The sequence below is a fragment of the Schistocerca cancellata genome, chromosome 5 (assembly GCF_023864275.1).
Source record: "Schistocerca cancellata isolate TAMUIC-IGC-003103 chromosome 5, iqSchCanc2.1, whole genome shotgun sequence".
In the NCBI taxonomy this organism is placed as follows: Eukaryota; Metazoa; Arthropoda; class Insecta; order Orthoptera; family Acrididae; genus Schistocerca; species Schistocerca cancellata.
Window position 1 is genome coordinate 651,343,506 of NC_064630.1, and position 14,551 is coordinate 651,358,056.

Genomic DNA, 14,551 nt, shown 5'->3' on the forward strand with positions numbered 1-14,551 from the left:
AATTTCCTACTATAACTTGAAGCCTGCTGTTACTCTCATTCGTACCTTGAGACTTCTCACAGTTTTCAGTCACCGAAGATTCACTCTTTTTCTCTTTGTTAACACCATTATTACAGTTTTGTTTTTTAGAGATTCACCATCTATTTTAATTCTTTTAGCACCTCTGTTAGTACCCTGGCTGTCAACGGTTGCACACAACGCACTGCTCTTATGGAACTTCGAAATTTTGCTTTGTTTGAAAACCAGTTGAAATTCCGTAGTTCTTACAGGTCCACACATAACTCACTAACAATCTTACCAAAGCGGTAACGTATGGTGATCGCCGTATCTTTTGCGGACGCGAGTGAACAAACCAAACGACACAAATTAATTTTCACATACGCAATACTGGAAAGGCGGTGTAAAGCTCGACCCACATGGTCTGCTGCTAGCAAAGTCAAGACTGTCGAATCCCGCCCACCAGGTACCTTTTCTCAGTTTTCAATCGCCACTCATCAAGTCTGTGCTACGGCTGCCACCACTACCTGCTTCGCAAGCTGGGAAGTTAAGGATGGTGGAGCTCAGATAAAAGCAACAATGACAGCATGAGACCGACGGGTCAGTTTGAAATGCTTCAATGCACAATGCTTTTTCCACAATTAATGAGCAAATATGTTAATAATAACAGTTTATTGATACTTTCTGTGTATGGATCTACAAATTTAAATTAAATGTTAAGTTTTATATATCCAGTGTTCGGGAAATAAACATCCCTGTCCGGCACGGGTAACTTATAATCATAAGGGTTGGTTTGATACAGATCAAACACCCGTCCCCACCCCCCCCTCGCCCCCTCCACCAATCGGTCACTGGTAAAAACTCATACCGGTACTGCGATTGAAACTGAGCCAAAGAACAGTATTAATTCCAAGCAATTTTTAATTAAAGTTCTGATTTATCTGTAGTGTCGAAAACATAATAGTTTCTACTTCTAGTTTTTCATTTTTCATTAGTCCGTATTTACAGTTTGTGGGGTTCTATGAGTAACACTGACTTATATGTACTAAGTAATTCCAAAAGCTAAAGGTAATATGCTTGTCTTGAACCATCTGTCAATATTTCAAGTATTTTGTTATCTTCCACTGCAGTGATGGAACTGGTACATATTTTTATCGTCTGCAAAAAGGACAAATTATGAGTCTTGTGACGACGCAAGTGGAAGAACATTCACATAACCACAAAGAGTAAAAATTAATCACTGCAATCAGACTTCACACTAATCTCCATCTACATCCATATTCTGCAAACCACTGTGAAGTGCATGGCAGAGGGTATATCCCACTGCACCAGTTATTTGACCTTCTTCCCATTTCACTCAAGTATGGAAAGTATGGAGTGTGGGAAGAATGCTTGTTTAAATGCCTCTGTGCCTCTGTAATTCATTTAATCCTGTTCTTATGATCGTTACTAGAGTGGTACTTAGGAGGTTGTATATTCTTAGAGTCATTATTTAAAGCCAATTCCTGAATCTTTGTATGTAGGCTTTCTCGAGATAGTTTCCATCTACCCTCAAATGTTTGCCAGTTCAGTTTCTTCAGGATCTCTAATACTCTCCTATGGATCAAACAAAACTGTGACAATTCATGCTGCCCCTCTCTGTATATGTTCAATATTCTATGTTAGTCCTATTTGGCATGAATCCTACACACTTGGACAATATTCTAGGATAGATCACATGAGTGATTTTTAAGCAATGCCCTTTGTAGATTGATTGCATTCCCTAGTATTCTGCCAATAAACTGAAGTCTGCTCCTGCTTTACCTATGACTGAACCTATGTGATCATTCTATTTCATATCTTCACAATGTGTTAAATTCAAATATTTTTGTGAGTTGACCGATTCCAACTGTGAATCGTTGTTACTGTCAAATTGTTTTGTGGATTGATTCATTCCAACTGTGATTCGTTGTTACTGTGGTCATAGGATATTAGATTTTTTTCATTGTGGAGTGCACAATTTTACATTTTCGAACATTAAAGAAAGAAAGTTTCCAGTCACTGCATCACTTTGAAATCTCATTAAGGTCTAACTGAATAATTGTGCAGCTTTTCTCAGATAGTACATCATGATAGATAACTGCATCATCCACAAAACAAGGATCCTAAGACAATTCCCTTGAGCACACCCAAAGTTACTTCTACATCTGTTGATTACTCTCCGTCCAAGATAACATGCTGCACCCTCTTTACCAAAAAATCCTCAGTTCAGTCACGAATTATGCTTGCTATCCCTTTGACAATACTTTTGATAATAAGTGAAGATGTGGTGCTGAGTCAAAAACTTTTTGGAAATCAAGAAATAGCACATCTACTTGACTGCCTTGATCCATGACTTTTAGGATGTCATGTGAGAAAAGTATGAGTAGCGTTTCACATGATCAACATTTTTGAAATCTGTGCTGACTGGCATGCCTCTAGCTCTGATAATATCCTTAGTTTGATGAAAAGTGAATCCGAATGTTTCTTCAGGTACGGCATATCCAACTGAAGCCATCCATTAATGATTAGATCTTACAGAGAATGCTGTGATTCACTCACTGCTCCAAATAATCACAGAAATTTTATGTGGGATTAAGACAGGTGATTTTGTGGGCCACTTAAAGTGCAATAGGGCACTTGAGTGTGGGCAAACCAGGAACTTATGCGTAGAGCCTTGTGAACACAGCTATTGTCATCTAGAAAGACATGAATGTCCACAGCATACTCATAATGAAGATGTGGAAGAAAGAGCAACACACATCCAAGAATATGGAAACAAACAACCTGTTTCATATTCATTGCAACCTGAATGAGTTGGCCCGAGTCATGGTATGAAAAACAGCCCCAAACGTCCAAAGAACCACCTACAGCCTGAAATACAACCTCCACACACTGCGGGTTAAATACTTCACTGCACTGCCAGAGCTTTGAACACCTTCCATTATTTCCACCTACACACCTCCAGTCAACTACTGTCTTGCTTGGTCTAATGAAAACATGCAGCTTTAGATGCCCTTTGAGCAATGACCTATTACAATAGACCTGACTCAGAATATCTGTTGCGTGCAGTTCCCTTTGCAAAGTACACATGAAAACTGGTTGAGATGGGCTTGTTTTCACTGGTGGCACAAATTCTTGTGAAGTCTGAAACTAGTTTTCATTGACAAGGCATGAACACTCATCATTAGAATCTTTGTATGACTACTGTTTGTAAAAAGTGTTACATGGCTGCAAATGAAACACCATTCTCTGTTCATACATTGGACAGTCTGCATTGATACACCAAAAAATCAGGCAACTATACTCATGGTGGAGTAATAAACAGTTCCAAACACAATAGCTCCTTTCTGCCATTCTGTTACATATCCACATTGAACCATCTTAGTGTGTTGATTCTGTGCAACCTTCTGGCTCAAGTACAACACTTCACTGCCATGACTTTTGCCAGTGGTTGAAGGTAACATGAGTGCTTTGTACCGGTCTGCAACCTCTACAGTGCTCCAAGGCAACTAGTGTGCTCCTTTAAAGAGGTGGAAAATATTTTATTATAAATAAATATGTTAAAAGAAACAGAGCACACAAAATATAATCTAATGTTACAACATCACTGATTGTTTTTAAAATATTCCCAAAGACAATAGTTTCTGATTAACTGATTCTAGTTCATCATCTGTCAGGATATATATAGCTTGTTCAGTTGAAAGCCTTTCTGAAATCCAAGCTGTTTTTTACTGAGTGCACTATGTTTTTTTAATCAAGCCTATTGTACATAGCTTTTCAATATTTCTTTTAGAATACTGACAACAATGAGATGAGTTGGTAGCTCTTCACTGATATTTTGTCTTTTTTTGTGGAGTGACTTGACAACATGTTTGCATCAATGTGGGAAAGTAATACCATGAAATGATTAATTTCATAAGTAACTTGCTGCATTGCAAACTTCTGAACATTTCATTATTTTCTACTGTTTTCATCATGACCATGTGAATATTTATTTTTCAGATACTCGCAGTTGATAACATTGGAAACTTTTTGAGGAGATTTAGAATGAAGTTTAATTTTATGAAACTAATTTTGGAATGGTTTTTGAGAAAACACTGCCATCAGCCATACTTATTTTTTAGATGTATATTATCTCCAGCATATTAAATAGGAAAAAAATTTCATGGAAGAATTCCAGAGAGGCAGGTTGCTATTTTTCATGTTTAATCATTTACATCCTCCATCTTGGTCAGAGGAAAATGATAACTTTTGATGTTTCATAGTTATCCTACTTTTTGGCCCAAGACAATGGATATACCTAAGGCAGCCATTAGTGTAGCTATATCTTTGTTTTCCATTTCTTGAAGCACAATGGTATAGCTGTACTAATGACTGCCTTGAAGTGTACAGTTTTAGAGGATATGATGCACCATTAAAAATTCTAAAAATCCACATTGTGAATACAAATATGTACTTGAATAATTTGTATAATTAAATGGAAATTTTTGAGACTTGCACCCCCTTCCCCTTACTGGAAAAGTTTCTGTACACACTCAAGGATCAATAACTTCCACTTGAAAAATTTAAGTGCACTTGCAGTTTGTATATTATCTGTATAAAGCTAACTGATCTAGCAACGATAGTGATAAAAAAATTTAACCAGGACACTTTTTTTAAAATATGTGTTTTAATAGTCTCAGTTGTGAATTACCACAAATGTTCACTAGTTTTGACGCTATGCAGAATACTACTGAGTGGTGTTAAAAGTCTGGTATAATAGTGCTATGCCTTTTATTTTACAGTTTATGCCATAGATCTTTAATAGACTTTTTTTTCAAAACTCGTGATTAATTGGATATAATATTAAGGATTATAAATTTTAAATATTACTTAAAATAGATGCTTTTTAATATTTATTTTTATTTCTATACATTTGAAGATGATCATTAATTGAATGAAACTAGTAATCATTTATGACACATTGCAACTGAGATAGAGGAAATAAATACTTTAAGAAAATACAATTGCAGGATGTCTCATGACAAAATGTTGTCTGTTATCAAGGACACTTTCATCAATAGTGGTGTGTATGTTGTTGGAGGTACAATCAGTGGTATTCTGTGGTGTCTGTGCAGGCCACAGTTTCACTGGGGAGCAGGGTCTGGTAACAGGCTGGGGCGTAACAAAACCGTTGGGCCAGCCATCATCGCAGCTGCGTGAAGTGACAGTGCCCATCATGGCCAACTCAGAGTGCCGGAAGACTGCATATGGCCAGCAGCGCATCACTGAAAACATGATGTGTGCTGGATACCCAGAGGGCAAGAAGGATTCCTGCCAGGTATGGGTCTGTCTCAGTGTGTTCTTAGTTCCAGAAATAACTTCATAACTATAAAGCAAAATATCGACATGTTAATTGTGTTCATCAAAATCATATGTTGAGGAACAGATGTTGTGCAGTAAGGTAGCTAAATGACACATATTATTTGCGTTTTCCTAGTGTGTGTGTGTGTGTGTGTGTGTGTGTGTGTGTGTGTGTGTGTGTGTGTGTGTGTGTGACCGATACTTCTATAATTTTTGATAAATAATGTGTATTTTTCTTATAATCATTTTTAGCATCATTTAAAGTTGTTGAAAATAAATACAGTAACACACTCTCTCTCAGTACACTCACTAAAAACGAGTAGTATAAAATGGAACTAAAAGTGCAGAAGATGAGTTAACATTGTATGGATGTGTTGCTCACCGCAGACTTGTTTGGTATGTGTGAATGTAGGCTTTCCCAGTGTATACTGCTGATGAAATCTTCTTGGGCTTCCATCTGGGTAGCTGTGTTGAAGATCCTTGATGTTTCGATGAGTGTCATTCTCATCATCTTCTGGCACCAGTAGATGATGAGAATGACACTCATCAAAACATCATGGATTTTCGACGCAGCTACCCGGATGGAAGCCTGAGAAGATTTCATTAGTTTGGTATAGTTGATCCTTGCATGTGAATGACCAAAGTAGGCTAATTATGGAAGGATCTTTACACAAGTTGTATGCATGTAATAGATCAGCACACAAGACAGTGGATCTCAGTGAATATGTACCTGAAGAAGTCAGCCTAACATTGATTTTTTGTGGGTTCCACATGGTTCATACTGTCACAAAGTATCTGTTAACCATTATGCAAAACTTTAAGTAAATGTGGGAAATTTAGGATGGATTATATTTGTTTGTGTGAAAGCTGCTCACCAAAAGGAAGACATGCTGTGCATTGTGTGGATGTCAGCATAAATTTTCTGCCTGTTTTACTTGCCTACAAGTAAGCTTTTGATAGAAGTAACAGTACATGCAAAAAACAAAAAATGAGACTGGGCACCTGCTGTTCACATTACAGTAAAATTATTTGGAGTTCAGTCTTAGTGGTAAGACTTCTACTAAATTTGCCTTAATTCAAGAGGTGTGATGAACAACTGCAAACCAGACTGAGTCCATAACCTAGTGAGCTAGCATTGCTTTACAGTTTCTCTCAGCACTTTCAATTCCTCAGCATATGATACATTAATAGGCCCATGGGTTCACTCAAAACTGCATTGAGAAGTGGCATAGTGGAAAGCTCATGAAATCCCATTGTTTTAAAAGGATAATTTTAAATTCAATCTCATTTTTAGCCAAATATAATAACTATACTCATTTTTATTTCATTGTAGCTCATCAGTCTACATTTTATTTCCAAAAATTACAAAGTTTTTAGTACATAAAAAGACATTTTGCACTTCCCAAAAACTAATATGCTACAAAAATCGTTCATCAATATTAGGAAACACTATAATTAGTGGTTATGTTTACAGGGAGACAGTGGTGGTCCTCTACATATCAAGAATGATACACTGCATCACCTCGTTGGTGAGTTGTTAGACTATTACTTTTCAATTACAATAAGCTGTTGCATACTGCTACTGCTCTTCTAGCACCTCCAATCACAGTTAACTGACTAAAATAGTATTAACAGTTACTGACTTTGCTGCATCTCTGTTTCAGGAGTGGTGTCTTGGGGTGAAGGCTGTGCACAGCCAAATTATCCAGGAGTGTATACTCGCGTCAATAGATACATCACTTGGATTACCAGGAACACAGTGGATAGCTGTTTCTGCAGTTAATAAGAAAAAGCTGCTACAAGAATATTTAACATTACTACAAACAATTAATAACTGTATCAAGCAAAATATGGTGCATCCAAATTGGAAAGACACATGCAGCTTTATGGTTATGATTTATTTCCTTGTTATTTTCAACAAATATTTTGCTTTCCATAGAAAATGATGGCGAATAAATGAAATATCACAGTTACATGTTTCAGTCTGCTGTATGTTGCATAATAACATAACTGTTGGAGATATGTATTCACACTATCCTTCATGTTAAAGTGAAATGTTAGCTTTGTAAAGTTCTGAATCACATTTCTGACAGTATGTACAACAGATAAAAATGTTGGTATTAGCAAAGCCTCAGCTGATTCCTTCATTTTATTTAGAGTGAACTTGTGCTACCTGAATATTTAATTATACTCTCACTGATGGGATGATTACCTTTGTTCTAGTCCACTTCATCACACTATAATCACTTTGAAACTGCCTTTTCAGCAGATGGTGAAAGCAGGCCTTAACCCTAGTAATACCAATGTATTTTCCATAATGCACTGTACTGAGAAGGGCTGGAGGGGAGGGGCATTACTTTATACCTACCCCAAAAAAATTAGGTGTTTGTAATTGATTTATATTAACAATATACTTTCTAAATAGATACTGATGTATAAGTAGGATCCAGAACCATAAAAAATCATTTAGTGCACCCTTGTAATATGGTCATCATTGTGAAAAGTGACATCTACTACTACAACTTAAATTTTTGGGTTAAGTTTAACCAAAAAATTTAAATATTTATGAAATCTGGTAGAAGAACTCATTAACATTAATATTTTTTTTCAAAATTTTAAACTATAAAGTAATGAATTAGATTACACTACTTTCAAAATATGAGCATAATGTATCCTCCTCCCCCCCCCCCCCCCCCCCCCCGCCTTCTTGTATTATGAGGGGTAATCATAAGTGACCAGAAATAGTCATGATAATGTATATGGTCCTCAAATGGATAAACTATTGTATGGAGCATATCTTTAAAAATGCGAGTAAAAAAGATTGTTTCTTTATCATTTATTGTGATGTATGTGCTGCCTCTGAGAGGAAGATAGGCATTTGTTGTGCATATTAGTAAATAAAGGTATATTTTATTCAGTACAGTGTTACATTTACATATCAATTTTTTGTGTAAAAAATTTATATCTTTACCACTAGTGTTAACTTTTAAGTTTCTAAGTTGAGCCACTCTTAAGTGATACAAAATTATGTTGAATACAGTGCTCTTTTTAAAGTACAACAAGAAACTGGAATTTATTTTCATAACGCAACTACTAATCTTCTCAAAATACTATAGCAAGAGAGTATATCATTCATTATAGGGAGGTACACAATCAAATCATATCACTTCAGTGCAAAATATAAAGCTGCGAGAGCAGTAAAATGAAAGTAGTGCCTAGAGTTTTAAGTGCATAACAGATGGCAATCCTCCAAAATAGGTCTCAAACAGAAATTTAACTGATCAGATTGTTTCAAGATACATTCACTAACACGACTGTTTCAGTAAATTTAATCTTAATTGGGTATCTGCTGATCCATGGAATGAGTCAAAATGTACATTACTGTTGTAAGATTACTGACCTTAATGCCTAATATGATGTCTTCTCTGTAGATCAGTTGGTGAGTAGATACTGGTAATTTTTTTTTTTAATTTCTAAGGCATCATCGTTGATATGTACATTTCGTCAGTGTACATTAATTTTCATGAACACATACATGATGATCAGATTGTAGCTCACATTGTTCATTGCTGTTCATAGAATTAAGTTAGTAGCCTACATAGTCTTCAAGAAGTTTAACTTACTTATAAAAGTAGCTGTATGGATCAGAGTTTTTTAGCCACAATTAATGAGATATGACAGCTGTAACTAGCCCGAAATTAACTTTGATAATAGCTTAGAAGTGTCTTCTAATGGCTCAGCACATTGTGCCTGATTAAAAGCTTGTAAAGGAAATTTTATACAAATTATCTACAAAATATTAAAATACTGATCACTTATAGTTTTAATAACAATGTAAAGGCATAAATTAGAGGTACTACTTATACAGTGTTTAGAAATGAAGTTATTTGGTTTAGTTATTGGCTGTGCATTCTTTAAATGGCTCTAATACTGGGCTCTACTTTCAGAGAAAAACTTTTTCCAATATTATTATTTCCTAAAAAAATAAAACTTCAGAACAATAGAAATCATACAAAAACAGAGCTTTTAAAAGAGTGGTATCAATCCTGAAACAAATACACAATTCCAGGGGCAGCAGATGGTTACTAAATCTTAAACACTGAATATTTCTTTAAGTGAAATTTTATATCTATGCTATATTGTACATGAACAACTTCTAGTCAAAGATACACAGCAAATATTATTTGTCACAAAGCTAGTATCTACTTTACATTTAAATATGTATAATGATTTTAGTGCCTCCCTGTGATATTTGCTTAATGCTTTATGATTTTGTTTCAAGACTAAATAAATATACTTCATTACTTGAAAATGTCTATTTCTGATAAAGTGACTTTGCTACTGTTTATTCATCATCAATTTGTCCATGTTTTCTCTGTGTTTCATATTTAAATGTATGAGAAGTCATGTGAAAATTATCAACAGTTTCTTTAGGCAGGGAGATAATCATAAATTCACAAGGGAGAGAAGAGGTTATAGGTCAGTCATTGACTATGCTTTAGTGAACAGAACACTCGGAGGACTAGTATGAGATGTAAGGTTACACAGAGGTGGCAACATAGAGTTGAATCATTTCCTGGTGATTGCCGAGGTAAACCTGTTAACATTCTGAGGAGCAAAGTCAAAGATGAAGTTTTCAAACCTACCTTCTGCAACAAGACAGTGTAAGAGATCTACTTCAACAGTGATTCCCACATTATATACAAAGTAAATTTACAGAAAATAATACAAATACATAAAGGGAAAATATAAGACCATGGGTGATCCATGTGGTGATAGAGGCAATAAGGAAGGAAAAGCAATTTAGGAAGAGAAAGGATGCCAAAATATGGAATGAACATAAAGCAAACACAGTTAAAGATAAATAAAAAACCTTACATACAAATCTACAATACAGAAGAAACAAAGTGTAGTATATTGAAAAATACACCAATGCTTAAAAAATAATGTGAAAGACCATAGAAAAATTGTGCAATAAATTGATACCAAACATTGAAAATGATCTGCATGGTAGACAAGAGATGCCTTATAAACTACTGAAACAATTTAACAAACAGGAGAAAGTTTCTGCAGGATTAAATGTAATAGACAAAGAAACTTTTGTATAACACTACCAAGCATTATTAGTAGAAAACAATGATAAAATTGAATGAATTAAGATAGCATGGGGAAAGAACAATAAATGAAATAAACCAACAAGACAGTGTTACACTGGGGGACATAGAAGAAGCCTTAAAGCAGATGAAGAATAGAACAGCAGCAAGATCTGATAGTATTAATGTTGAACTTATTAATTGCAGAGGATTTATATTAGAACTGGGGCTGTTCCAGTTATTAACACTTCCGCTGCGGCATCGGTGCAGGCGCGCAACTCTCCAGTGCGGCCGGGCAACGCTCGAGTGCGGGCCGGTAACACTCCGAAAGTGCAGGTACCGCTCGTAACCAACGCTCCTAAGCACACCTGAGTTACAGGCTGACGTCAAGACCTTGTAAGATCTGTAGGGTCATGTTATATACTGACTTAATGATGACACCTTAGATGCATTACTTCAAATAAGCTTCGTCTGTATTGTGGTCTTGTTTTAAAGTCTGTTTGCTGTCTGACACCTATACTGGTCACACAGGCGTCATTCAAATGTTCATTAGCCGCCATTACGAACAATACACATTCGATAACTGATCACAGAAAACAAAAGTTTACACGCTGTGATGCTAGCTTAGACACTGCAACTAGGCTGAGTAATCCGATAGTGAGCGCGGACGCTTCTAAGCGTCAGCCGCACTGGCTCATGGCTTGTTGTGACGCTTATAAGCGTCAGCCGCAGCGAAAGTGTTAAATGACTATTTGAAATGAAAGATGGTAGCTGGCTCTTGGAGAATGGTAAAAGTAACACCACTCTATAAAAAAGAAATTAGAGGAATACGGTTGTTAAATTATATCCATGAATAATTACCAACAGACGGAAAAGAGTGTCTGACACCCTCTTGCTGGAAGAGCAACATTGTCTTAGATAAGGATGATAGTGCAGTGTAATGTTACAGTAGTGCAGCTGATAACTGAAAAGATATGAGGATATAATCTTGAGGCTCCTGTTGCCTTTAAAAATTGTGAAAAAGTCTTCAATGCAGTCAATAGGCATATGATGTGCAGTATAATGGAGAAACAAGGGTCCTGTAAAAATCCAATAAAACTGATAAATAGTTTGTATTTGTATAATTAAATTTTAATTAATACAGCAAAGAGAACAGAACCAACAGCAATTATGATAACAGAGAAATTCAACAAGGGTGCAGTCTCTCGCCCACTTTCTTTGATGAACATTATTAGAACTGACAAACTGCAGGGATAGATTCCTGAATGGAATTGGAGGGAGAAAGGTCCTATGAACATGTGTCCAAAAGTGCATTATTGTTACGATAGATGGCACTGATGAATTAAAGTTCCTCTCACCATGTGCCATGTATTTCTTGTGCTTGGAAAGCTGTGTGATTGATGTAGTATATTGTAAGCAGCAACATTTGTGTATCATGGATCCTTTCAGACTGACATATGTGCAAGGAGGCAGCAGACTGTGCATACACCAGATTTGGAGGATTGGGTTCTGCAGGATATTGTGACAAACCCTAGGCCAAGTTCCAGACAAGTGACCTGCCAGCATATGTATCCTGCATGACAACCACTACTATCCCTGTCACTTGCAACAAGTGCAAGGACTATCAGCAGTGGATTTCCCTCTACAGGATGGATTTTGTGTGTGGTTTTTGCACCAGACTGTCACAATTTGGGATTTCTGTCATCAGTCCTCTTTACCAATGAGCCATTCTGCTGTGTACAGTATGTTTTGTCAATCACAGCCTACAACATATAAGGAACACACAGCATGTGGTCAAGGGGCTTTCATTTGTCAGCACCATTCTAACATGAAGATGCATTTCCAGAAATATGTTTATAGGACCTTTTTTCCTCCACTTCCAGTCAGATATCTGTCCCTGCAGGCTGGCAGTGCTATTAACATTCACACTGTGTGTCTATTGACAACACTGTTAGAGAATGGAAACATGGAAACAAGAAGTTAACCCAGGAATAAAATAAATTCCTAGAAACACACATTTAAATACTTTGCTCTTTGTTGATGACCAAATTATTTTACAATTTGCTCTACATTACTTAATAGGCAAACTCTACAACCTGAAAGTATCCTAAAGTAAAACCAAAACTATATCTTTTAAAGGAAAATACTCAGTACATTCTAAAATAATGCTAAATGGAAAATCAATTCAACAAGTATCTCACTTTCAGCTACTAGGATGTGATATAAGTTAATAAGATGACAAAAAGATCTCCAAAAAGTTAAACAACTTTCAAATTAAATGTGGCACTGTACAAACAAAATTAGCCAATAAAACCAGAAAAGATTCAAAGACAAAATTATACAAAGTAATGGCAACACCTAGCACACCTGTGGAAGAGAGACCCTGACAATAACTAAAACAGATCAAAGAAGGATACAGTCACCAGAAATGAAGGTAAGCAAAAGGATGTACTTAGAGATAAAATAAAAAGTCTGAACTAACAAAATAATTAAATATGTTTTGCACAAATGAAAGAACAGAATATGGGATAACAAATCGGAAGAAGCATATTGAAAGGATGGGAACAGAAGGAACAGTCAGACAGGTAACAGACTATAGACATAAAGGAAAGAGAGATACTAAAAACAAAGAGTAGGTCACTTTTGTGAAAGTGGAACAGGATATAAGCCTACTCCTTGAAGTGAAGAAGATGGTTTATCTTGTTGTTTACCTGGTACAGACCTCTTTTTTTTTTTTACAGCTCCATTTGCAGTGATTGTACAGTTATACAGCTACATATCTACTAAAAACTTACACTGACCACTTCCTTTTGGCATATGTCCATCAGAATCTAAACTTTAAGCTCAAAAATTAGTTATTGAGGTTGCTTTCTTTTGCCAGGTTGTGATAGTGAAGATTATACTGTATAAAGAACACTGCTGCATGTACAAGGTGTCTGAAAAATACTTTCACAAACTTTGGGGACAGCTCCCTTACATCAAAACAGAGAAAAACATTCATATTAACATGTGTCCAAAAATCCTTCATTTTTGAGTTATTCAAAGTTTAAAATATATATAATTGAACCTCATTACTGTATCAGTTCATTGGTCTGCACAGGACAGAGCACGGTACCAATACGTTCCAAAAAAACTGTATGTGATAATGCAATTTTTACGAGGCCATATCTTCTATTCATCATGGAGATTAGGTGTCAAGTGTTTTGGATAGCACTTGCCCCAGCAATCATTTGTATACCTATCAGAAGACTGAGCATAGTGTAAATATCCTACATTACAGGGTCAAAATTTGAACATACACACTTCCTTTGGCCCAGGCAAATTGAGCAATTCGGTTGGTTCTTTTGCATTAGGTGTGGTCTGTGGTGGTTATTAGGTGGCTTAAGAATCATTTGTTCTGTTCCTGACAAAGCCCCAAAAAGTCATGATTTTTTCCTATAAATAATAGGGGGGACTGGGGTTAATGGCATAAATGGCTAGTTGGCACACAGCTACTTCCTGCTATAGTGGAGCTAGAGTTATGTCATTGTGGTAGAGAGGAGTGTATGTAAAGGTGCAAAAGTGCAAAATTCACTGAAAATTCAATCTGCTTGGAAGATTCATGAAAGAGAGACCCCCATTGTATTTTTTTCCAACTGCAGAGTAAATTTCTTCATTGTAAATTTTTTTGGTCTGGTGAATCTGTAAATTGAATCGAGGCACTACTGTTGGTGCTTTTCAAATAAATGGTTAACAGTAGTTGCAGGCATGTGTCTGATGTCTGGAACTGTGTGGTACCCATTTTGGTTTTGATATCCCTTTTTGGCTAATTGGCATAATTAGGTATCGGGTAAGTTGCCATAGCTATGACAACCTGCCGTTCATATACATCAACTAACCCCTCGTTCATTAAAGAATTATTACTTTCTCTAAAAAATGAATACATATACATCACTCCAGAATAAATTTGTCCTTTGCCAAATTCTAGGCCATGACAACTATCCAACCATGTCCAAAAAAGAAGATTTGTTATTATTATAACAGACCGTCACATAAAATATTAGAACACTACCAAAAGGGCAAATAAGAGGAAAAAGCCATGTGCAGTCAAGGAGAAT

General features: G+C 36.0%; 1 protein-coding gene across 1 annotated transcript in view; it reads left to right on the forward strand.

Annotated features, from left to right (window-relative positions):
- Positions 1–8,278, forward strand: part of LOC126188194 (trypsin-1-like) — a 48,035-nt gene extending 39,757 nt beyond the window's left edge. Inside the window, exons 6-8 of the mRNA XM_049929736.1 lie at positions 5,136–5,338; positions 6,836–6,890; positions 7,026–8,278. Coding sequence (XP_049785693.1) covers positions 5,136–5,338; positions 6,836–6,890; positions 7,026–7,144 — 377 coding nt within the window. The 3' untranslated portion in view covers positions 7,145–8,278. The remainder of the gene's footprint in view (positions 1–5,135; positions 5,339–6,835; positions 6,891–7,025) is intronic.
- Positions 8,279–14,551: the final 6,273 nt, after the last annotated feature.